The sequence below is a fragment of the Manis javanica genome, chromosome 13 (genome assembly GCF_040802235.1).
Source record: "Manis javanica isolate MJ-LG chromosome 13, MJ_LKY, whole genome shotgun sequence".
Taxonomy (NCBI): Eukaryota; Metazoa; Chordata; class Mammalia; order Pholidota; family Manidae; genus Manis; species Manis javanica.
In genome coordinates this window covers 2,934,217-2,956,917 of record NC_133168.1, presented here as the reverse complement: position 1 = coordinate 2,956,917, position 22,701 = coordinate 2,934,217, and the positions used below count along the sequence as shown (strand labels likewise).

At 48.0% G+C, this 22,701-nt stretch overlaps 1 protein-coding gene across 7 annotated transcripts; it reads left to right on the top strand.

The window, feature by feature from the left end:
* The first annotated feature begins 8,131 nt into the window (after window positions 1-8,131).
* MTRES1 (mitochondrial transcription rescue factor 1) lies at window positions 8,132-18,425 on the top strand. Of its 7 annotated transcripts, none has more exons than XM_037012218.2 (5): window positions 8,158-8,232; window positions 9,012-9,141; window positions 13,576-14,057; window positions 14,995-15,067; window positions 18,138-18,425. In XM_037012218.2, the coding sequence occupies exons 2-5, from the start codon at window positions 9,118-9,120 to the stop codon at window positions 18,315-18,317; spliced, it is 759 nt and encodes a 252-aa protein (XP_036868113.2). In that variant the 5' UTR covers window positions 8,158-8,232; window positions 9,012-9,117; the 3' UTR covers window positions 18,318-18,425. The 7 variants fall into 7 exon arrangements, with proteins under 7 accessions (XP_036868116.2, XP_036868113.2, XP_036868114.2 ...); XM_037012219.2 differs by lacking the exon at window positions 8,158-8,232 and adding an exon at window positions 8,343-8,527; XM_037012223.2 differs by lacking the exons at window positions 8,158-8,232; window positions 9,012-9,141 and adding exons at window positions 8,344-8,527; window positions 11,230-11,442.
* The last annotated feature ends 4,276 nt before the right edge of the window (window positions 18,426-22,701 follow it).

The window sequence follows — 22,701 nt, the reverse complement described above, 5'->3', positions numbered from 1 at the left end:
TTAACAGTTGTCAGCTTGATTTATGGCTTTTAAATACTTAACATGTGGAATGTGCCTCCGTTTGTATGCTTGCCCGGCATGATAGTGACCTGGGATGAATTGGGTGCCCATTATCAATCCATCGGAATTAAAAGCAACATCTGCCTGGCACCTTTATTCACAACTGAAGTCCCTGTGGTCATTCAGAAATAAGAAATGTCCTTTTAAGAATGAAGCTGTTCCTGCAAATGCTGTCTTCTGATAGGATATCGTGGACAGTAACAGAGAGACCAGAGACGTCCTTTATGACAGTATATACAGAAAGGCCATATATCAAGAAAGGGAACAGAAGAGCTTAGCAGAAGAAAGAAAGCAGATAAACTGAAGTAGGCATTTTAACCATTCTTTAAAGGACAGTACCAATGAGCCTGTAATAGGCTGTCAGACTTAATAACAGGGCAATGAGAAGGGACATCAATCATTCCTGAGACTGAGAAACACGGGAAGAGCAGGTAGAAGCCATCTGCTCAGAGAGAGGAGGGGCAAGGGGTGCAGGGGAAAAGGACAGGGCAGGAATCACCTATTCCAGGAATATCTGAGCTTGAGGTTCTGCAGACAGCAATAGCCTTGTTTCTGCATATGGCAGCTCAAACCGCCTGACAGTGAATAAGCGAATTTAGCTGGGTGCCTTGTGAGACTGACTCTTTCCGTTCTCCCTCCCACTCCCCAGAGCAGTCATTTTTCCCAGCTGTTTTGAAAGAAACAAAGCCTATTAAACAGCGTGCCAAGCCCTGATCTTCCCCTTTAGACTCAAGGCAAAGCAAAAGCTTATTTCCTGATCAGACTTGAATGGCTTATCAAAAGTTCAACATTAAGTTAGTTAGTAGCATGAACTTCTAAGGTTTATCAACAGATGACACAAGTACTTACGCTGGTTCTATAATTTTCTCCAATTTTTTTTGCCCTTAGCAGAAAAGAAAGTTTTTATAACCATGCAATAGGATTTGCTTCTGTTCAAGTTCTAATTACACAAGGTTGAGCCACATGAAATTGCTGTCTTTGTAGGTTAAAAATGGTCAAATATCAGCAATCTTCATGTGGTTCAATCTAATATAAATAAACATGATGTCTGTGCCATGGACAACATGAATGAATCTGGAGAACATTATATAAATGAAATAAGCCAGACACGGAAGAGAAAACTGCATGATCTCACTTACATGTGGAACCCAAAGAGTCAAATACATAGAAGCAGCAAGTATAATGCTGGTTACTAGGGGCAGGGAGAGGGGTTCATGGCCAGACGTGGGCCAGAGGGGACAAAGACGCAGTGACGGAGAATGAGCCAGTCTAGAGATCTAGTGCACAGCACCATGACTGTAGTTAAGAATATGGTATTGAATCCTGGACATTTCCCGAGAGAGATGTCATTACAGGTGAAATTCACATTACACATGCTCTCATCTACACACAAAAATAGTCACTGTGGGAGGAGATATGTTAATTACTTGACTGTAGTAATGGTTTCACCATGTGTATATGTATCAAATCATCATGTTGTAAATTTAAATACACACAATTTTTGTTGAAAGATACATGTAAGTTAGTGCAGTCCTCCTTCTTTCTTCCTGGTCACCGTAACAGTAACACCAGAAATATCTCTAAAGGTTCCTAGTTACGTGTGCAACATGCACCCAAATAGAAACCTTAGAAATTGTGGGATAGCAGGGGAGTATTTGTGGAAAATTAGAACAAATTTACATGTTCAAAGCTTGAACATGATTACATAAAATATGAAAATCTGCCCTTATGAATATTCCAAGCCGCATGGCTCAAAGAACTAACGATAATTCAGGCCAAAGAACTTTTCCTTTTTATTTAATAGGAAGCTATACTTTTTGGTTTGCTGTTAAGGCCAGGTAGAGAACAAATAAAAGCACATTTACTTTAAAAAAGAGCAAAACAGTCCTTTTCCCCAATGTAATTCTTGCTACCTAAGTATATTTTGGGGCACTGAGACCGTTTGTTTAATGTTTTGGGTCACTTGTTCCCTTGCTTCTTATTGGCCTGTCTTACCATCCCTGTTGACTATAAGATCCTTATAACAGGGAACATTATTAGGTTTGTACAACTATGAGGAAATGAGTCATAACTAAAACATGCAATAGATTCACATTATGTTGTGGGGAAAGGCATATTCTAAGGTGATAACTATAGTGACCTACTCAGCAGATTTAGTTTACCGGCCATAAATCAATCTAGACCAATTATCCCAACTGTGGTTCAAAGAATGTTATTGAAAATACTTGTGGAATGCAGTTAAAGCAGTCCTTAGAGGGAAACGCTTACCCCTAAATGCTTCTATTAGAAAAAAGAGAGGTTAAAAGGTATTGAGCTAAGCCTTTGCTAAGGAAATTAGAAAAATGCAATAAAATAAACCCAAAGAAAATTTTAAAAAAAGGAAATTAACTAGAAAACAGATACAATCAGGATTTCTTAAAAGGCAAGAGTTGGTCTTTAAAAACACTATCAAAATTTACAACCTCTGGCAAGATGGATGAACAAAAAGAAAAAATAAAGAAGGATATAGATAAATGTTAGAAATTTGAAAGATAAAAAAATACTATAAACAATTTTATGCCATTTAGTTGGGAAACACACAAATAATTTATGGGAAATTTAACTTAAAAATAATTCAAGCATAGGAAGCCTGGACAGTCGTTTATTATTTAAACAAAATAATCGAATCAATAGATTAAAATCTTCACACATACACTACATGCACCAAGATAAATGCAGATATAGTCTTCCCAATTTTAAAGTAATAAATACTTCCAGAGTGTAAAACAAAACAAAGCAAAACAAAACAAAAACAGGTAACATTCCCTTATCCATTCAATGAAGCTGAAATAATTGAGATTCTAAATCTATGCAAGAACACCATAAGAAACTATAAGAGTCTCATCTTGCCCATAAACATAGATACAAAACTCTAAACAAAATATTAGCAAACAATATTTACAAGAGTATCAGAGTGGACCAAAAAACGCAACCCAACTATGCTGTGTGTTTGCAAGAAATCCACTTTAAATATAAATCTCATAAGGGAATTTTAAGAAATGACTAAAGACTGGATTTAAAATTTAAAAACTAATTTATCATGTTAACATTAAAGGAGAAAAAACATGATTACCTCAATAAATGCAGAAGAGTTATTTGATAAAACTCCAAATTTATTCATGATTAAAAGCTATAAAATATTCTACAGCAAAATAGGTATGAAAAGGTGCTTCTTAACCTGAAAAAGATGTGCCAAAAACCTTTAGTAAATATCATTGTTTTTCTGCAAGATGTACTAAAATCTTTATTAACGAATATATCTCTTGACTTAACAAATTTTCCCCAGTTACCTTGATCAAATAAATACGGAAAGCTTGTTAGAAAGTGTTGGTCATATATCTATTACTTATTAACTAGTAACAAAATTAGTTTTGTTACTAATGATATAGCTTGTTAATTAGTTACAATATTAGTAACATCCACAAAGTCCAATAACTGGTAAACAAGGTTTGGCATGTTCATGTGAAATAACACTTGGTAAGCATGGAAATAATTACATAAATGTACACTTAGTTATATGAAACTATATTATTGGTATATTGTGGGTTTTCTAAATATTTTTAATTGATATATAGTTATATACAATATTATATTAGCTTCAAGTATACAACACATTCATTTGGCAGTTATTTACATTATTAAATGCTCACCCCAACTACTGTAGTTACTGCCAACATAGAAAGATGTTATGGAACTATTGACTATATTCTGTATGCTATACTTTCATCCCTGTGACTAATTTATATTTTTGAGATTTTGTGCCTTTTTATCCTCTTCACCTATTTCACCCGCCCACCCCAAATCCTCCCCCATGGTGACCACCAGTCACTTCTCAGAGTCTTTTACCATTTTGTTCTTTTTTTTGTTGCTTTGTTTTTAGATTCCGCATATAAGTGAAATCATATGATATTTGTCTTTCTCTGCCTGGCTTATTTCGCTGAGCATACTACCCTCTAGATCCACCCATGTTGTCACAAATGGCAGGATTTCTTTGTTTTTTATGGCTGACTAACATTCCATTGTGTAAATGTACCACCTCTTCCTTATCCATTCACCATTGATGGGCACTTTGGTTGTTTCCATATCTCAGCTATTGTAAATATTGTGGCAATAAACTTAGGGGTACACGTATCATTTTTAATCAGAGACTTTATTTTCATTGGGTAAATTCCTAGAAGTGGAATTGGAATTACTGGGTCAAATGGTATTTCTGTTTTTAGTTTTTTGAGGAACCTCCATACTGCTTTCCACAGTGGCTGCACCAATTGACATTCCCACCAACAGTGCAGGTGGGTTTCCTTTCTCCACATCCTCACCAACACTTGTCATTTCTAGTCTCTTGTATAGTGGCCATTCTAACTGGTGTGAGGCGGTATCTCAGTGTGGTTTTGATTTGCATTTCCCTGATGATTAGCGATGCGGAGCAGCTTTTCATGTGCTCATTAGCTACCTGTATTTCTTCTTGGAAGAAATGTCTGTTCAGGTCCTCTACCCATTTTTTTTTTTTTTTTGAGAGGGCATATCTCATATTTATTGATCAAATGGTTGTTAACAACAATAAAATTCTGTATAGGGGAGTCAATGCTCAATGCACAATCATTAATCCACCCCAAGCCTAGTTCTCATCAGTCTCCGATCTTCTGAAGCATAACGAACAAGTTCTTACATGGTGAACAGTACAAGGGCAGTCATATCACAGAAACTTCCGGTTTTGATCACGCATTATGAACTATGAACAATCAGGTCAAATATGAATATTCGTTTGATTTTTATACTTGATTTATATGTGAATCCCACATATCTCCCTTTATTATTATTATTATTATTTTTATTTTTAATAAAATGCTGAAGTGGTAGGTAGATGCAAGATAAAGGTAGAAAACATAGTTTAGTGTTGTAAGAGGGCAAATGTAGATGATCAGGTGTGTGCCTGTAGACTACGTGTTAATCCAAGCTAGACAAGGGCAACAAAACATCCATGGATGCAGATTTCTCTCAAAACGGGGGGCGGGGGGTGAGGTTCTAAGACTCACCTCTGTTGATCCCCAATTTCTCACCTGATGGCCCCCCTGCGACTGTGTCTGTCTTAGGTTCCTCTACCCATTTTTTAATCAGTTCATTTGTTTGTTTGTTTTTGGTGTGGAGGCATATAAGTTCTTTATATATTTTGGATGTTAACTCTTGATTGGATAAATAATTCACAAATATTCTCCCACAATACAGGCTGCCTTTTTGTTTTGTAGATGGTTTCCTTTGCTGCACAGATGCTTTTTACTTTGAGGTAGTCCCACTTGTTTACTTTTGCTTTTGTTTCCATGGTCCAGGGAGATATGTCCAGAAAAAATTATACTTATGTTCAAGAGACTTTTGCCTATGTTTTCTTCTAAGAGTTTTATGGTTTCATGTCTTATATTTAGATCTTCAATCCACTAGAAGGTTACTTTGGTGTATGGAGTTAGACATTAATCCATTTCATTCCCTTGCATGTAGCTGTCCAGTTTTCCCAACACCATTTATTGAAGAGGCTGTCTTTTCCCAGTTGTATATTCTTGCCTCCTTTGTCATATGTTAATTGACCACATGTACTTGGGTTTATATCTGGGCTATCTATTCTGTTCCACAGTTCTATGGGTCTGTTCTTGTGCCAGTACAATACTGTTTTGATTACTGCAGTTTTATAGTATAGCTTGCAGTCAGGGAGCATGATACCCCCAGTTTTATTCTTTTCTTAAATATTGCTTTGACCAGCAAACATCACTTTTAATGGTTTAAAAAAACAAAAGAAGCATTCCTTTTAGAATCAGGAAAAGTGATAGTACCGTTGCTTTTGTTCAGCAGTGTACCAGGGCCCCTAACTGACAGAGTGAGACCAGAAAAAGATTTAAGTACAAAGATTGGAAGAGACAAAACTGTTGTCATGGACAGATAATCTGACTGTCCACATAAAAAGTCCCAAACACTCCACAGAAATAGAAAAACAAAACCACCACTCTGTAATTAATGTCAGCACAGTAAGGTGGCTGGATAAGAATTAAATTCACTGAACTCAGTTGCGTTGCTATACACCAGAAGTGGTTAGGAAAAAATAACTGTAAGGACAGATGAATAGTGATAAGGGTCAGAGTAGTGATTATCTTTGGGGGTTGCTCACTGGGAGGGAGCACTATAGAGCCTTCTGGGTATTGGAAGGCTCTCATCGTCTTCTGTACGGTGATTATGGAGAGGAAATTGCATACGTACAAAGTCACTGAGCTTATACTTAAGCTTTGTGTGCTTTATTATGTATGTTAAAGTAAACATCAAAAATTGAAATTTTCAAAATGTAACCAAATTAAACCATTTGAAATGGCAACAAAAATGTATGGCACTTACAAATACAGCAGTCCTCACTTCTCCACGGTTTTGTTTTCCAAGGTTTCAGTTACCCACACCCAACTACCATCTGGGAGCAGATGATCCTCCTTCTGACTTAAAATCAGGTCAGGGGTAGCCCAGCACTATGCCACCATGCCCACATCACTCACCTCACTTTGTCTCATCATGTAGGTGTTTTATCATCTCCAAGCGTGCACTTGCTCTCTGTGTGAAATTGTGAGGAAAACAGTGGAAAGTATCGGAGCGGAGCTAGCGTGCAAGACCGTAAAGACAAGGGAAGATGCTCTGAAAACAAGAGAAACAAAAACAAAACAAAACAAAACCAAAAACCCTGTCTTTAACAGAACATGCAGCCCATGATGAGCATTAATGTGAACATGTATGAAACTCCATGAGACAGGTTGTCCCTTGAAAGTTCTTCCTTTAGTTTCTGGCTCATCTTTACATCACAAAAGGCCTGTTTCCACATGGTCCCTGGCAAAGCACTATTCAGAAGTTGTTGTTTTTTTTTGCCATTTAATCACTTATTGCATGACAGGTATGACTCAGTTTGGTCCTTTAATCACTTTATTCTCGAAAAGCTATTCTGAACTTCCCTGATAGGGTCAGTAAATTATGCCGGTTTATACATTTTTCTGGAGACAACGTTTATAACTCTCAAAAATGTTCAAAGGGGTTCGTGGCCACAGAGAAACCAACTGTTAGGCAGGAAAACAGATATGAGCCGGGTATGAAAAGAATAAGGCCAGTAAAGCCCACCAGAAGGGACTCAAAGAGTTAACCAGTTAAAAATAGAAAGCTCAAGGGCCAGGAGCAACTTGGCCTAGGAGTTTGAATGCTCCCCAGATGGAGAAAAGCATCTCAGCATAGCCTATGTTTTCACTGTGCCACTTAGAACATACCGTTCTAAGATTTCGTTTAGCACCTGCTCAAAGGCCCAGCTTATTCAGGAAGAATTCTATCTTAAAGCGAAGATTGCATTTTAATCAAACGGATGGTGGCTCAGCCCCCACTGGAGGCAAGGCACACGTCTTGATTGATTTGCTTACAGACAGAAGCTGATTACCCTGGAAAGGAATCAAAGCAGCATATTTCTTGTGTTAAGTTAAAAAAAGAAAGAAAGAAACAATGTCTTAACAAATATGAACATTCTGGGGCAATCTGGCTGTTCCGCACGTGGCCCTGTGTCGCATTCCTGAAAATCTGCAACCACCTAGCCTATAAACCCGAGACCCTAAAACCTTAGGTGCGCGCCTCTCTCTGAGGTCGCCTGCACTTTCCAAGTGTGTAGCCTCACAGCCCCCTTTCTCCAAGCGTGCACTTGCTCTTTTCAAATAAAACAAACTTTTCAGGGTGCCTCTCCTGTCTGAGATCGCCAGCACTTTTTCTCTTTAAGTAACTTTAAATAAAACTTCTCCTCTGCTTCACTACTGTCTCTGCCCTTCAACTCTTTGTTGCGGCGGGGACAAGGACCGAGGAGCAGACACCACGCTCCCGCAGCACAATGGCTAACGGGTTGAGACAAACTCCAGCCACGTGGGGGCACGTGGCGCGTCCTGGCCGCGCAGCTCCTGCCAGCCCCCCGGCCAGTCATCCGAGCCCCGATGTCCACCAGGGGTCGCTGCGCCGGCGCAGCCGCTCCCGAGCGCACCGCGAGTCCCTCTCTCGTCGCGCCGGCGCCAACGGAAGGGGCGGGGCCTGGAGGCCAGCGGGCGGCTCGCCGCGGGGAGGGGCGGGAGGAGCGGCCCCGACCTTCAGGTAACTGCGCCCCCGCCCGGCGCGCCGCGCCCCCGGCCCGCGCCCCCTCTGCGGCTTCACGCGCGCGCGCGCGCGTCTCGGCCCCGCCCGCGCTCCCGCCAGACCGCGCGCGTCCTCCGTGGCGTGCCCGGGCCGCGCCAGCCGCGGACGCCCGAGGTCCCGGGGGCTGCAGGGTCCGAGGGGGCCCGGTGGCCACGGCCGTCCTCCCCTGGGCCCGGCCGCCGCGCTGGCTGCGACGCGGAGGGAGCCCGCGGACGCGGGTGTCCAGTGTCCCTGACCTTGGGGGACCGGGAAGGTGCGCAGCTCGGGGGGTGGGGAGCGCCCGTGCAGCAGCAGCAGGGCGCCGAGGCCTCCCGGAGAAGGGCCGCCCGTCCCCGCAGCAGAGCTGAAGGCGCCCAGCCCGGGCCTCCCAGCGCAGCGCTGGACGCGCTCGGGCCCGGGGGCCGCTCCCAGTGTCGCAGGTCCGCGACGCCGGGGCTTCTGCCCGCACGTGGCCTCTCCCGCAGCCTCCGTTGGTTCACAGACCTCCTGAAGGTCTCACCCGGAGCCACCTCGGGGCCCCCTGCTGCGATCACCCCCCTGTTCACATCACTCCAAAGAACTCTGTCACTTCCCTGCCCGAGGACTTCCCACGGTTCAGGCCCGCTGGCTCAAGTCCAGACTTGGATAGGCACGGCCTTTGGATGCCCAGCCTTTTGCCTTTCAGTCCAGCGCCGTCTGTGTTCTTTGTGGGCTCGTTCTGGTGCTCCAGTTCTCCTGATCGGCCTTTCATTCCGCAGTATTTAAGCACCCCGTGTGCTGGGCACGATTCTAGGCGCTTGGGATTCCGCGGAGGAAAAGGTACAGGGGAGGCTGCATTGAGGTGACGTCTGAGCTGAGCTGAAGATGAGTTATATGCAGATGCCTGGGGTAAGAGTTCCAGCCTCAGAACAAAGGACCTACCCAGACGTGTGCCTGTTTCGTGAGGACCATCAAGAATGCACCGGAGTGGGCAAAGCGGAAGGTGGCAGGAGATGGGCGGGTCCGGTTGCGCAGAGCCTGCAGGCTACAGTGGGAACCTTGCCATTCTCAGTGTTTTTCTAGGAGTGACCCGGTAGAAACTACTTTTTGAAGGAATTGCTGCGTGCTCTGTGGAAAACAGACTGCCAGAGCCTCTGTCTAATTTGGTGGTAGATGATGATGGCCTGCGTAGCAGTGGAAGTTGTGAGAAGTGGTGGGGTGTGGGGCATGTTTTGAAGACACAGCCAACATGGTTTCCTGACATGATGGATATGGGTATGAGGGAAAGAGTCAGTGACTGGAAGCTTCTGGTCTCAGCAGCTAGAAGCGTGGAGTTACCATTTGTGGAGATTGGGAAGGCCACGGGTGGCACAGATTTGGCGTTGGGGCTGTATCAGGAGTTTATTTTTGGACCAGTAAGCCTGCAGGTGCCTGTTAAGCATCCAGACGGAGATGTCAAATAGGCAGTTGGGTATTGTGTGCGGGGGCCCCCAAGACCACCCCCGAGTTCATTGATTCCCTAGGAAGACTCAGCAGGACTCAGCTGAGGGGCATGGCTGTGATTCGCTACAGCAAAAAGATACAAAGGACAGTCAGCAAGGGGAGAAGATGCTTGAGATGAAGTCGGGAGGCCACGGGCGCTCCTCCAAGCGTCTCCTCCCAGTGGAGTCACACAGGACGTGCTTAAAGCTCCAGCAACGAACAGTGACAACTTATGTGCAGTGTTGTCTATCAGAAGGGCTCTTTAGAGACTCAGTGCCCCGGGCTTTTCTTGGGATTTAGTCGCATAGGCACCCTGTCTACCTAGAGCTACCGGAATTCCAGACTCCCAGAAGGAGCACATGTACTCAGCACCAATCAGGTGCATGTTCCATGCAGTGAGCAGCTCCTGTAGTGTGGGGAGCAGTGAGGCTTCAAATCCCCTTTGCCCAGTGTCAGACAGAGGCCAGCCGGGCACGCAGGCCTTCCTGAGGATAGCAGCTTAGGTCGGCCACGTGAACTCTTCTGCCAGACATTCACATCTGGGATCTGGGAGAAAGGGCTGGCATGGAGGTACAGATTAGGGAATAGCTGGCATATTGGTGGTATTTAAAGCCAGGGAAACGGTCCGTGTCTTGAGACAGAGGTGAGCCGGATGGGATGAATGTGGAGGAGAAGATGCCCAGGGACGGAGCCCTGCAGCACCCCCAGCATTATGACATCGGGGGAGGAGGAGAGGCAGCCAGTGAGGCGGGAGAAGGACTGAGACGGGGCTGACCCAGAAGCCAGGGGGCAGAGGCGAGCGGCCAGCTGTTGCAGGTGTTGGGAGAAGCCAGATGAGATGAGGACCAGCAGATGACCTTGTGGATTTAGGGAACAAGGGGCCTGGGGAGAGCATGTACTGCCCTTTTGAGGAGCTTTGTCCTAAAGAGGAGCAAGGAAAGCGGCAGTAGCTGTGTGGGAGCAGGGGCAGGAGGGGGCTTGCCGGGCAGCTCCCCAAAGCTGTGTCAGGCCACCTTTGCCATCAGCCTCTGCTCAGGGGTCCCTGCCCTGGGCTGCCACCTGTACTGGGTCCAGACTCCTCTGGACTTCAGCTTTCACTACATTCTCTGACAGCCAGTTTACCTGCCCACATTCCATTTAAATATCAGTTCCATGAAGGCAAGTACTGTGTTTTTTATACCTAAGCCTAGCTGGCCACGTGGCATATGAGGCTGAGTGAATAGGGGGAGTGTGGTAATAGGGTGCTCATTTCATTTCTGGGAAACGAATCTCCCGAGTATTCACTGGGTTTGTACATGCTGAGCAGACTGGGGGTGGGAGTGAAGGGTGGGCACAGTTCTGCCCAGTCCCTACCCTGAAAGTTTGGGAGATAAGAATAGTACAAAAGACATACTGAACTGGTGCAACATGAATTTGGAAAGGGGCAGGGAAGGAAAGAAGGGGAGGGTGGATCTTGTGTGGAGCTTGGAAGACGGAGAACCCCTGTTAAAAGCACAGAAACTTTTTTTTTTCCAGTAGTAGCATCCTTTTCTCAAATACGAGGAACCCAGGATTCAGCAGCACTGCCTCTGGCCGAGGAAGCCCTGGGACCTGTCAGACCCCTGGCAGCCCCGCTCTGCCCGGCTTCAAAGCTCTGAGGCAGAGCCCGGACCCTCAGACCCCACTCCTGTGGCCCTGGATGTCCCCTGCTAATATCTACAACTGGTCATCATCTCCAGCAAAAATTAGGTTAATTTATTTTCTCAATTTCATGTTCATAAATTTTGTCTAAACTTCCAGTATTTACCAACATTTGCCTACAGGAGAGTGAAGTGGGCCACAGAGGGAGTGAGTAGCTAAGAAATACAAAGGTGATGCTTGGCTTGACATTTTCGTTGTGTTTATTCAATTGGCATGTGAGTGTGATTTTAAGTAGTTATTTTGTGCCAGTAAGTTTCCCAGGGAAGGTCAAATATCTATCTGTGATGTACTCAGAGAGCAGCATCATACCCAGGCCTCCCTCACAGGCAGCACTAGGGGGGAAGGCAGGCCTTTTGGGGGGAGAAGGTGGGGTCCAGGAGCTCACAGAGACGGGACTGCCCCCTGCACGAGGTCTCCTGGCGGCATTTCTTCTAAGTAGGGGCAGCAGTTCTCCCCCGCCTAGTTCTGAAACTCTCCGTTCGCTCTCTACTGTTGCAGTCTGGAAGTTAGTTTTTGTTCAAGAGAAAAGGAGAAACGAAGTGTCATGGTAAAGCAGAAAGAGCAGCGGACCTGGAGTCGGAGGCTGGTGGGCAGTTCAATGTGGTGACAGGAGTCCAGCTCCGGATCCAGGGAGTCTGGGTTTGAACCCACTTAGTATCTGTGTGACCCTGAATGAGGTGGGCTTGCTGGGAGGAGTGAACGCTCACATGTAAAGCAGGGCCCAACACGTGGGAAACAGTAAGCGTCAAGCCTGTGTGGAGCCCTGGCCGACTCACTTGGTAGCTCTGTGACCGAGTGTGCTGTGCGTGTCCCAGGGCTCATCGGTGGCCTGTGCAGGTGCCCCTGAGGGCGTGAGTTGGGGTGGGATGTGCAGCCAGGTCCCAATACCCAAGGTGTGCTTACGGCCTCTGGCATTATACCTGATGGCAAAAAATAGGGGGCTGAAGTCACTTAGACCAGTGTTCTCAGCTCTTTAAATTGTTACCCACAGTGAATTTTACATGATGACCCAGTGTGCAGTTATAACAAAAGTTTCATAAAGCAGCGTTTACTCTTAGTATATGTGGTACACTGTAGTATTTTCTATACTTTTCTTCTCTAGTTCCTAAAAAGTAAAAATTTTAGTCATGGCTCATGACCCAGTTTGAGAGACACTGACCTAAGGTAGGCACGTCATCATCCTCTCCGTTCCGTGCCTGTCTTAGAAACCATTCTGAGCTGAGCGCAACAGCGGGTGCTGGTTTCAACCTGTGTCATTTCAGACATAATCTGGATAAATTATGGTACGTCTGGAATTTAGGCCCAACACAGAATTCATGAGGCTGAGGATTGAGAGCTCTGGCCATTATGGTCAACCTTCGTGTGTGTGGTGGGTGGGTGGGCTGGTATGAAAGGCTCTGCTTATGACTGCATTATTTTTCTTAAGATCTTTTTCATGGTGAGGAATACATGCAAGATGTTAACAGGTTGTTATCGAGTGGATTATGGGTAGTTTGAATTTTCTGTGTTTTTTCAAATTTTCTGTCATGAAAATGTACTTCCTAAATGATTATTGAAATTTTTCTTAAAAAAATATGGTAGTAATAATGGCAATTACTACTTTTAAACAATCCTTACTCGGCTAGCTAATGTCTCTTTACAGGGGGAAGGTGTAAAAGGAGGTAAAATGCAAGACTGCCAATTTGCTTATTCCAATCTCTGATTTGCTGGAGTTAGAGGTTGAAATAAAGTTTATACATTCACTCTGGTTTATGGAGTCATGACCTGATGTCCTTTCTTGGCAAAGTCAATTTGTAAGGATGTTAACATATGTCAGTAAACAGTCTTTCTCTCCATGAGATTTTCTTTTTTAAAATAAATCGTCAGGATCTGTTGTCAATATTGCTCAGTAGCAATCAGTGTCCGAGCTAATTCGGGGGGTGCAGAAGAGTAGAATCAGTGTTTTCTCACCTATTAGCATCCAGTTCAACCCTCATGACCACCTTGTGAGGTAAGCACATTTTTTACAACTAGAAGACACTCCATGGTACCGCATGTGGTGCTCGGCACATGCAGACAATATGGCCTTTTGTAGGGGATGTAAGCACAGTACTAGAGAGTGTGCATGGAATGTCTGCTTTCTGTTGTAGGAAAGCCAGGATGCTTCACTGTAAAATAAAACCGGGCTGCTGTCTGTTTCAGGCCCCGCGCACCATGGCCATGACTAGCGTCCGACTGCCTGCCGGTGTTCTAGGAAAGCCAGACGCCTGGACGGGGCTCTGGGCTCTGCTGCGAGGGATGCCTTCACCCAAGCTCGCCGTTTCCTGGAACCGATACTTATATTTTTCTAGTACCAAGTTAAATGCATCCAATTGTAAAGTACTTTTCCATAACATTTTCTCCCTGAGACTCCCAGGGCTTTTAATATCTCCAAAATATCTGTTCCCATTTTCCAAAAGACTCAAAAGTAATATAAGCTCTAAAAAATCCACTAAAAAGACTCTGCAGAAAGCTGAAGATGAAGAGGACTCCGATGAGGACAGGGACGGAGGTGAGGTGGGCCGGCAGGAGGGGGAGCTCCAGGAGGACCCCAGCGCCGCCAGGGACTATAAGGATCTGGAAACAGTAGTGCCGTCTTTCCGATATGACGTCGTCCTGAAGACAGGCCTTGCCGTTGGGAGGACGTAAGTAGACGTGTTGCAGTGCTGCTGAATCACTTGCCTTGTCGGTTGCTTTATGTGGCATTACCGGCCACGCAGCCCGTACCGTGGCAAAGAGCAGCCGCAGGTCAGGAGGGACCCTAGAGCTAACCTGTTTGGTTCTCCCCTAGAGATGAGAAAACTGTCTTCCAGAGATGCGACCGCCTGCAGATCCCATGTGCCCTGTTTGACCCTAAGGCGCGCTGACTAGGCTCTAAGTGAACTATTGACTTAGTAACAGTTTCTTCTGGGGAAAAAGAATCACCATGTTAGATGTACATAGCAAGCCCACCGGCCCCGTGGGTTTGTTGAATGTTCTCTAGCATCGCGCCGACTCGTCGGGGCTCCCCCGCTTCCTGAGTCATGGCTGCTTCTGTTATTGTTAAGCAGAGCCCTAGACGTCAGTCACCGAGAGGCCGAGCGTCTGGAGGAGAGGGCGCTGAGTCTGGTCTGCCCCCGCTGGACTGGACTGGACTTTCCCCAGCCTCAGTGCAGACAGACGGTTTCTTGGTGGCTTCGCCATATCGGCAGAGAGCAGGGGTGTGAGGGGAAAGGGGTGCACACTCACGTGGCCCACCGAGGGCAGCAGCCACTGCACAGGGTGCAGAAGGAGGACCTGGGCCCTGTCCTGAAGGGTCCGTCTGAGTGCTGCCCCCTCGGAGAGCCCCGTCAGGGTCCGGGTAACTTGCCCTCTAGCGCTGGCAAAGCTTTGCACAGTTCCTCTCTTCAGAAGTGCCCCCTGATCACCTGTTGTAGATATGTAAGGGAGCCCCTGACGTGCACTTCCCAGTACCCAGAGTGGAGGTTTTATGGGGAGGCTGGTCCCTGTCAGGATAAGCTTTAAAGGCAAGTGTTTTTCTCAAATGTGTGTAATTGTTTTGAATGTATTTCTGTTACAAAACATTCTGACTTTTTTTTTAAGCCAAGTGGAAGATGCATTCTACAAAGGTGAACTCAGGCTGAATGGGGAGAAATTATGGAAGAAAAGCAGAACGGTGAGATATTGTGACGTGTCTTTTGTCTGTTGCTCTGCCAGTACTCAGTTAACGCCACTCCAGTTTCCCATGGGGCTCAGTACCTGGGGGTCAGTGGCTCCTTGGGCACGTCTGTGTCACCCTCTCCGAGGTTTCCTGTGGGCCTGGTCAAGCCAGCGTCAGTCACACAGCCACTTGCTCTTTCATAGCCTTAATGACTTTGAAATGAAGCTTCTTTCTCTTTAAAAATTTAAGACAAGCCACTATCAGAATGGCAAAAATCTATTAATGAAACTTGCAGGTCATTAATGTTAGCCCCCATGAAATCATAATAATTAGGCCAAAAAGAAACTTGATCCATGTACGGGTTTCTTCAGCCTGCAGTTACCTGAGCAAGTGAGTATTTCTGCTCTGCTCAGCACCACGCCACCCAGCACGGGCTGGACGGCTGCTCTGCGTGCAGGGCGGCCACGCGAAAGGAGGCCCCACGTTTTCTGGCAGGTTCATGTCAGTGCTGTTGTTAAGTGAAAGAAGTCAGTTATAAGAAAATGTATTTCTTTTTCAATCCAATTAGAATGTAACAATCCAGGGTTGTTAAAATAATTCATATATATAAAATCTCTGTTAAAATTAAGTATTTTTGTAAAAATTAATAGCACACAAAATATTAATATTACTAGCATTTATCTTCAGGACATTATGAGTTACAGTTTCTTCATGCTTTTTATTTTCTGAATTTTTTACGGGCATGTATCACTTTCATAATTGGAAAAAACAAACCACAGTAAAAAAAGTGTATGACAGAGACCCTTAAAATGTTAGGGAGACACAGACAGACATGTGGACATCAGCAGACATACTCTGCCAACATAGAGAACTGGTGTCCAGGGAAGTAGGACACACTCTTGGGGGTTGTGTTTAAGCTGCTTTCATGACACCCCTGGGGCTGGAGGAGCTGAGCCGCATCCAGTCCCGGGACACAGGAGGGTGTGACCCGTCGGCCACGGGCCTGGGTAAGCTCTGAGGCTTTCCTGAGACCCGTGCCCCTGGGGTCCTGGAGCTTCTCGCAGCCATGTGTGTGGGGCGGGGGCTCCGCAGTGCTTCTCCCAGCCACCAGGGCGCAGGCCCCCAGCCCCCTCTGACAGCCCCTGACCCGGCGTGTCCAGCTGCAGCAGGCGGCCACTGCTGCCCGAGCTGCAGGGTCAGGCCCTCCAGCCAGGCATCTGGACACCAGGCCCTTCTGGGCCCTTAATTGCTTTTCCTGCTTGTAGCCCTGCCTGCCCCTCGTCCCCACAGAGCTGCAAAGACACCTGCCCAGGGGCCCGAGGTCTCTGTGCCAGAGCCTCAGTCATGAGCACTGCAGGTCTGCGCTCCTCCCCCTGCTTCGAGACACTCAACCACAGCCTAGTCGCTGCTGCTTCCTTCTGCCTGGGGTGTTCTGTTCTCTCGGCTGCCTTCCAGGTCTCTCCTGAGGGTCAGCAAAGGAGAAGGCCGGCACTAACGCGCCGCTGCCTAGTTACCAGGAGGCCCGGTAGCCATAGTAACCGCAGCTAAGGGGAGATGTGGGATGTAGATACTTGGAACAGCCCCTACTCCCAGCCAGCTTTGCTTTGTGTCTGCTGTGCCGTCTCCCACGTTAGAAGGGACAGGCTTTCCCAGGGAACAAAGGCAACCTCCCCTTCCGTGGCCCTCTGTGTACAGCCCGCGCCTGGCTGCCGGCCACGAGGGGCCAGGCACCTGTCCGATGTTGCCGTCACCTGGGCTGCCTACAGCCGAGCAGCGCTGTTGTCTGAGCTGCCCTGGGGCCCTGAGCACGGTAGGCGCTGGGCACCTGCTGGCTTACGCTGGTGTGGAGCCCAGGTACTGGGGACTGAAGCCTTCCTCACCTCCTCTCTCCGGGAGTGACAGGGTGAGGGAGAAATGTTCCATCTTCTGTCCCAGAAGTGAGTGGCCAGAGAGGCCTGTGCTCAGCTGCCGTCTGACAGCCTGCTCTTCTCAAAGGCCCGCATCACCTGCTCTGTCCGTGAAAGGGTACGCAAGGAGGCTCCCTTCTCTCGGGATCCTGGGGTACCTTTATATTATTTGCATAGGTCTTTAAATTAATTTTAATTCAATAAATTTTTTCCCAAAAACCATAAAGCAGAGTTCTCAAGCCTTATATTCCTGACCATTGATTTTAAGTGACCACATAGTTGGGCTGAGTGGTGGGTCATTTTTTTAAATTGAACCCAGCAGAACTGGGCCTTTCTGGAAGTAGCGGTGGGTGAGTTGGTGGCCCGTCACCCTGGCTTGTGCGCTGGTAGAAGCGGCATGTGGTGCTGGGCTGGCTTCGCTGCTTCCTGAGTCACTGGGCAGATCCCTGGGCTCCTGAGCTGCTGGGACCAGATTTCCTCCACGGGGCGCCTGAATCCTGGCCACACAGACATGATTACCTAGGCCGTGGGCCTGCTCTAGCTCAGCCCAGAGCGCCCATGTGGGCCAGAGTGGGTTTGAACCTCAGCCCTTTGAGGCCCGTGAGTCGGCACCCCCTACGCACTGCGTCTTTGTGCATCAAGTCCTGTCTCTCCTGACGATGAGGGCCGACTGGTGCCAGCAGAGCAGTTCTTCCCTGTGTCCAGGAGATGCCACCTGACTGTTGTTCCTCGGTGGCTCACTTCGTACAAGCTGCCTCTGCCCCAGTCAGGTAGCCCACCTGGGTGAAGTCAATGGGACACAGCCCTCTCAGGGCAGGTGACACACACCGCACACATGCTCTCTAAGGTCATGCCCACCTTCATCTTTCACCATTGTTGCCAAGGTAAATACCTCCATTCAGGAGTTTCCTGAGGTCGTGAGGTGGGGATGGGTGTTTGCGCCACGTTGCAGGGGCCTGGCCTCAGCTGCCCACGTCTCGGTCTGAGGGAAGGACACGGACTGGGTTCGAGGTGCCCTGGCTGAGGCCCCGTAACCGGGCACCCAGGTAAGTGCCTGCTCCCCAGGAACCGGGGCCTTTTCTCGTGATGCGTGCCCACTGATGACTCAGGCAGGGGTGTTTGCAGGGGCCTGTGTTCCCCAAAATGTAATAAAGCCCAAGTTTTCTTTTAATTTTCAGGTGAAAGTGGGAGACATGTTAGATCTTCTCCTTGGAGAGGAGAAGGAAGCAGAAACGGAGACAGTGATGCGGATTCTCCTAAAAAGCGTGTCTGAGGAGAAAACTGAAAGCGAGAAATACCGCGTGGTGTTACGACGGTGGAAAAAGTTAAAGTTGCCTAAAAAGAGTGTGTCTAAATAAATGGATTGCTGTAAAAATAAAAGCAGCTCAGCAGTAAAACTGCTTTCTCGTGGTGGGAGACGGGCTAGCTTAAAAAGAGAACATTTTTATTAAAGTTCTCTTACCATTGGTGGCACTGCGAGCTGTTCTGTGGGGATTGGGACCCACGTCGTGGGAGGCGCGGCCGCGGCCTGGACTGCCTTCCCGGGCTCCCGCCGTGCACACCTCGGGCTCCTGAGCGCCAGCGGGTGCCAATGCGCTCGGCCTGCGCGGGCTCTCGTGGCCGGCCTGCTGTTCTAATTTTCAGGTGGAAGTAGAAAATACACAGATTTCATCAGTTAAGAGAGTAAAGAATTAAAGAATTAGAGACCAAGTGTTAATTGTCCAGAAAGTCTTATAAAAGGGACAAAGCCCAAGAAGCGGAGTAGTGTTCCAAGGGCACACAGTGGTGTGCATCACCCAAGAAGAGGTGCCTGGGTGTCTGGGTCCTACTTGCTCTCCAGAAATTCCTGGGAATTCAGATTAACCAACTGAAGGGAAACTTGCGTAGCTCACAGCAGCGGGATTTGGGGCCCCTGTCTGGAAGTCTCTTACCAGCTCCAATTTCAGAAGATTAAGGAAAAATTATTTTTATTGGACAACTCAGATAAGCTCTCAGAAGAATGATATATATACTGTACAGTGTAACAGGGAATTTTTTTATTTAATTGGGCTTCAATGAGTCATCAGTAAAAATAGCATGTGTAATGACATGAGGAAGTGTGAACTGATACTGAGGAGATGATGTTAGTGTCCACACTCGTCTCCTTCACCTCCAGCTCTGTCCCTCCCCCTTTCTTCCTTCTCTCTGGGAGTGACAGAAAACCTAAGAGGCCCTGGGAGGTGCGGGGCAGCCTGGTCTAGGTGTGCCGGGGTCCCGGGCTGTGGTCTGGCCTCGACCTCTCTGAGCTTCGGCCTCCGCACTGGGCAGATGCGGATCAGGACACCGAGCGCCTTACCTGTTTGCGTCTTGAGAGGAGGAAGCAAATGAGAATGTGTCGTACACGTTAAGATGAGGTGAGGGTGGCTAGACAGCAGGAAGGGCTGTTTGAAAGGCTTTTGGAGCTTTTGGTAGCTGGTACCTCAGCTTAGCTGCTTGGCAGGGGTTGACCCTCTCCACACTTGTTTCCACGAATCAGTCTAAGAGAAGAACACCTGATAATGGAGACTGCAGGTTGGGTCAGACACGTGGCAGAAACTAATCTCCGCCAAAGTTGTCTCTACAGTGCGGGGAAGGGACTTGGCACGTGCCTGTGGAACGGAAGCAGAAACAAAAGTGATTCATGAGAAGGTACGGAGCTCTTGCAGGTCACTCGTTACTTGCCCCAGTTGACGGCTGCTTTTTAATGCCGTTCAGGCAAGGCTTCCTCTGTGAAAATGTGACCTACTTGATGGAAAGATTAAGGAAAAGATTCGTGTGTTTCTAATCAGTGGTTCTCAGCCGGGGTGATTTTGCCCTCCTGGGGACTTTTGACAATGTCTGGAGATATTTCGGGTTGTCACGACTAGGAAGGTGGTGTGGCTGTTGAGTGGGCAGGGACAGCGGGGCCGACGCACCTGCAGGGTGCAGAGCAGCCCCGCAGAGATCCCCACCCAGAAGCAGCCATGGTGAGGTTGACACCTGCGCTACTGGGTCACAAGGACTAGTTTTTTTTTAAGTTAGGGCAGAGGCCCGTCTGGCCCCTTTACCAGTAGTGATGGCTGATGCTTTCAAATAGCTTTCCTCTAGGAAACACGATTCTTCATGCACCCCTCTGCCAAATGGCCTTCACTCTCTTTGCTGGAGAAATACAGGCAGTGGTTTCACTATCCTTTTAGCCCCTGGAGGATAACGCACGCCCCGGTTTGTCAGCAGTGATCAGGGACACGCACAGGGACCGCCGTTTCCCAAGGGACTGGAAAGAAAGCAGATTCCAGTCGGGGTGGTGGTGTACATCCAGGAGCCTTCTTAGAGGCGGGCAGGGAACATCGGACTAGGGAAGTGCCAACTTAGCTTGGCCACGTGTATTCTGGCTTTCAGAACGTTCCCGTCAGAATTCCCAGTCAACGCGCCAATGATCTCAAGGGCGCAGAGAAGGAAATGACAACCTCCGCTGAGCAGCTGCAGCAGAGCACGGCGTGTGCAACAGCTCTCAACCACGCAGGCGGCGTGACACGAGCCACGGTGGGAGCATTCTCACCTCGGAAATCAGCGAACGCCAGGAATCAAGCTTATTTCCCCTCAGAGAGCCAGTTGTTCAAGATATGCCAACACGCCACTGGGTGTCCTGGGGACGCGCACTGCCCGCGCCTCTCACAGGGAACGCCCTGGCACCCGCCCCCAGCCTTAGTTATTTTTCTCCTCTTGTTCTCACCTATCTCTATGTGCCCCTCCCTCCGTCACCAGCCATCCTGGCCGCTCAGGGCGCATTCTGTGAGATGCGCCTGGCTGTTCTGTGCTCTTGTATTTTAAAGTTCATAAATGGCACTGCTATATGTTTCCTTTTGTGTCTTTTTTCACTCTGGGGGCCTTTAAGGTCTGCCCAGGGTGCTGTACGCACATCCAAGCTGCTGCTTCTCACTATTGCATAACGAACACCCCAGTGCACCCACCGCGTTCTGCTTATCGGCTCTGCTGGCGACCTTCAGCCAGGCTCCACCCGGCTCCGCTCAGCACAAGCAGCGCGGTGCTTGCCTACTGGCCAGAAATGCTGCCCCAGGCCCCTGGCATGACCCAGCTTTCTGATTTTTTGCTTGTCTAATACAGGTGTAAAGAGATGTAATCACTTCTAACATGCACTTTCTGAAACCCCTGGTCCTGCCCGCCCCCAGCCCTCACAGCCTGTTGCTCCCGCCTCATCTACTGCCTGGGGTTTCTGAGGGCTCTGCAGCTTTCTTCTCAAAGAGGCTTGCTGGCCCGCTTTTGTTTTAGGTTTTTTGTTCATCATCACATGGTTAACAGACCAGGTTTATCAAAAGCAGAATGGTGAAAATCTATCATTTGGCAAGGTCTTGAGGCCACGGGTTACTCACAAAGCACTTCTTGATTCCTTTGTAGAAAAAATGCCAGCTGCCCCCAGTGGTCCTTCTGATCTGGGACTTCATTCTCACAGCTGCTGAGGCCTTCCCCAAGGCAGACGAGGGAAGTCCAAAAACTGCAGTTAAGGAAGAAAAACAGCAAGTGTCTAAAACGGGCAATTTCTGTTTAGCAGTTTGGACTAGTAATGCCCATTTCCGAAGCCCCACTCAGGGGGCTTAGTAGATGTTCCCCGCAGAATGCAGAGAGAATTTCCTCTAGGACTGCGGCAGAAATCCCTGAACTCTTGATTCCGAGACAGATAAATCAAAGGTGAGGCTGAAATAGTAGCAGCCAATTCTTTGGATTCAAGCGCCACCATCAGTACCGAGCCTGAGGAGAAGGCACCCCTCGCATGGGCCACCCTGCCTGGAACTGGGCCTGTGCTTAGAGCTCAGCTCGTCAAAACCAAGGAGGACGTGGGTCAGAAACAGTAGGAACGGAACAGCAGAAAGACCAGGGCTGTTGCGTTCTGCAGCCGGCATTCACGGCTCCGTGGCGACCGCTTCAGTGTGTGAGAAACAGGAGAGCCGGGCACCTGCCAACGTGCAGGCGTATCTCCTGCCAGAGGCAGAGCCCAGCCCTGCTGGCCTGCAGTGCGGGGAGGAGCCGTGTTCTGGGTCTGCTTATCCGCACCGCATCTTGACATTCAGTTTCAGGCCAGAGATGTCTGATTTTGTGCTCTTTGCCACCAGAACCTTCTCTAAGCACAAAAGGTTTCTTCACCACCAACTAATAAGGTTGGGACTTGTCAGCATCGCGCAGCAGTGCCCAGGAGACAGCAGGCTTTGCAGATACTTTTGCTGCGTGGATGCACTTCCTTGAGAGACAGGTGATTCTTACTGGAGTCCTTGTTCCGCACCCTGTGGCACTGGAAGGCTTCCTGGGACACTCTCTCCCTGGGGTGGACTCGAAGCTCAGGGACTGTGGACTATAAAGCCCCAAATTAATGGCAGGAGACCACCAAGCCGAGACAGAGAAATCATTTCACATGGCTATGCAAGTGACGGAAGTCAAGAACACACGAGAGGCGGCCTGGCCACCACCAAAGGGCCCCTGCTCTGCCAGCCTGGTGACTTTGACTGTTACCCGACTCTGGGAAGCACCCCCATCTATAAAAGGCGGGGGAGAGCTAAAACTATCAGCCCCACAGGGGTTCTGTGAGGAGTAAACGATCACGTTTATCAGGTCCCTAGCATGTTCCTGACCCATTACAGGAGCCCAGAAAATAGGAGCTCTTCCAGAAAACAGAATTCCCTGCCCTTCAGGACACAGCTTCACGTTGCAGGAGCTTCTGGAGGAGGAGCTGGG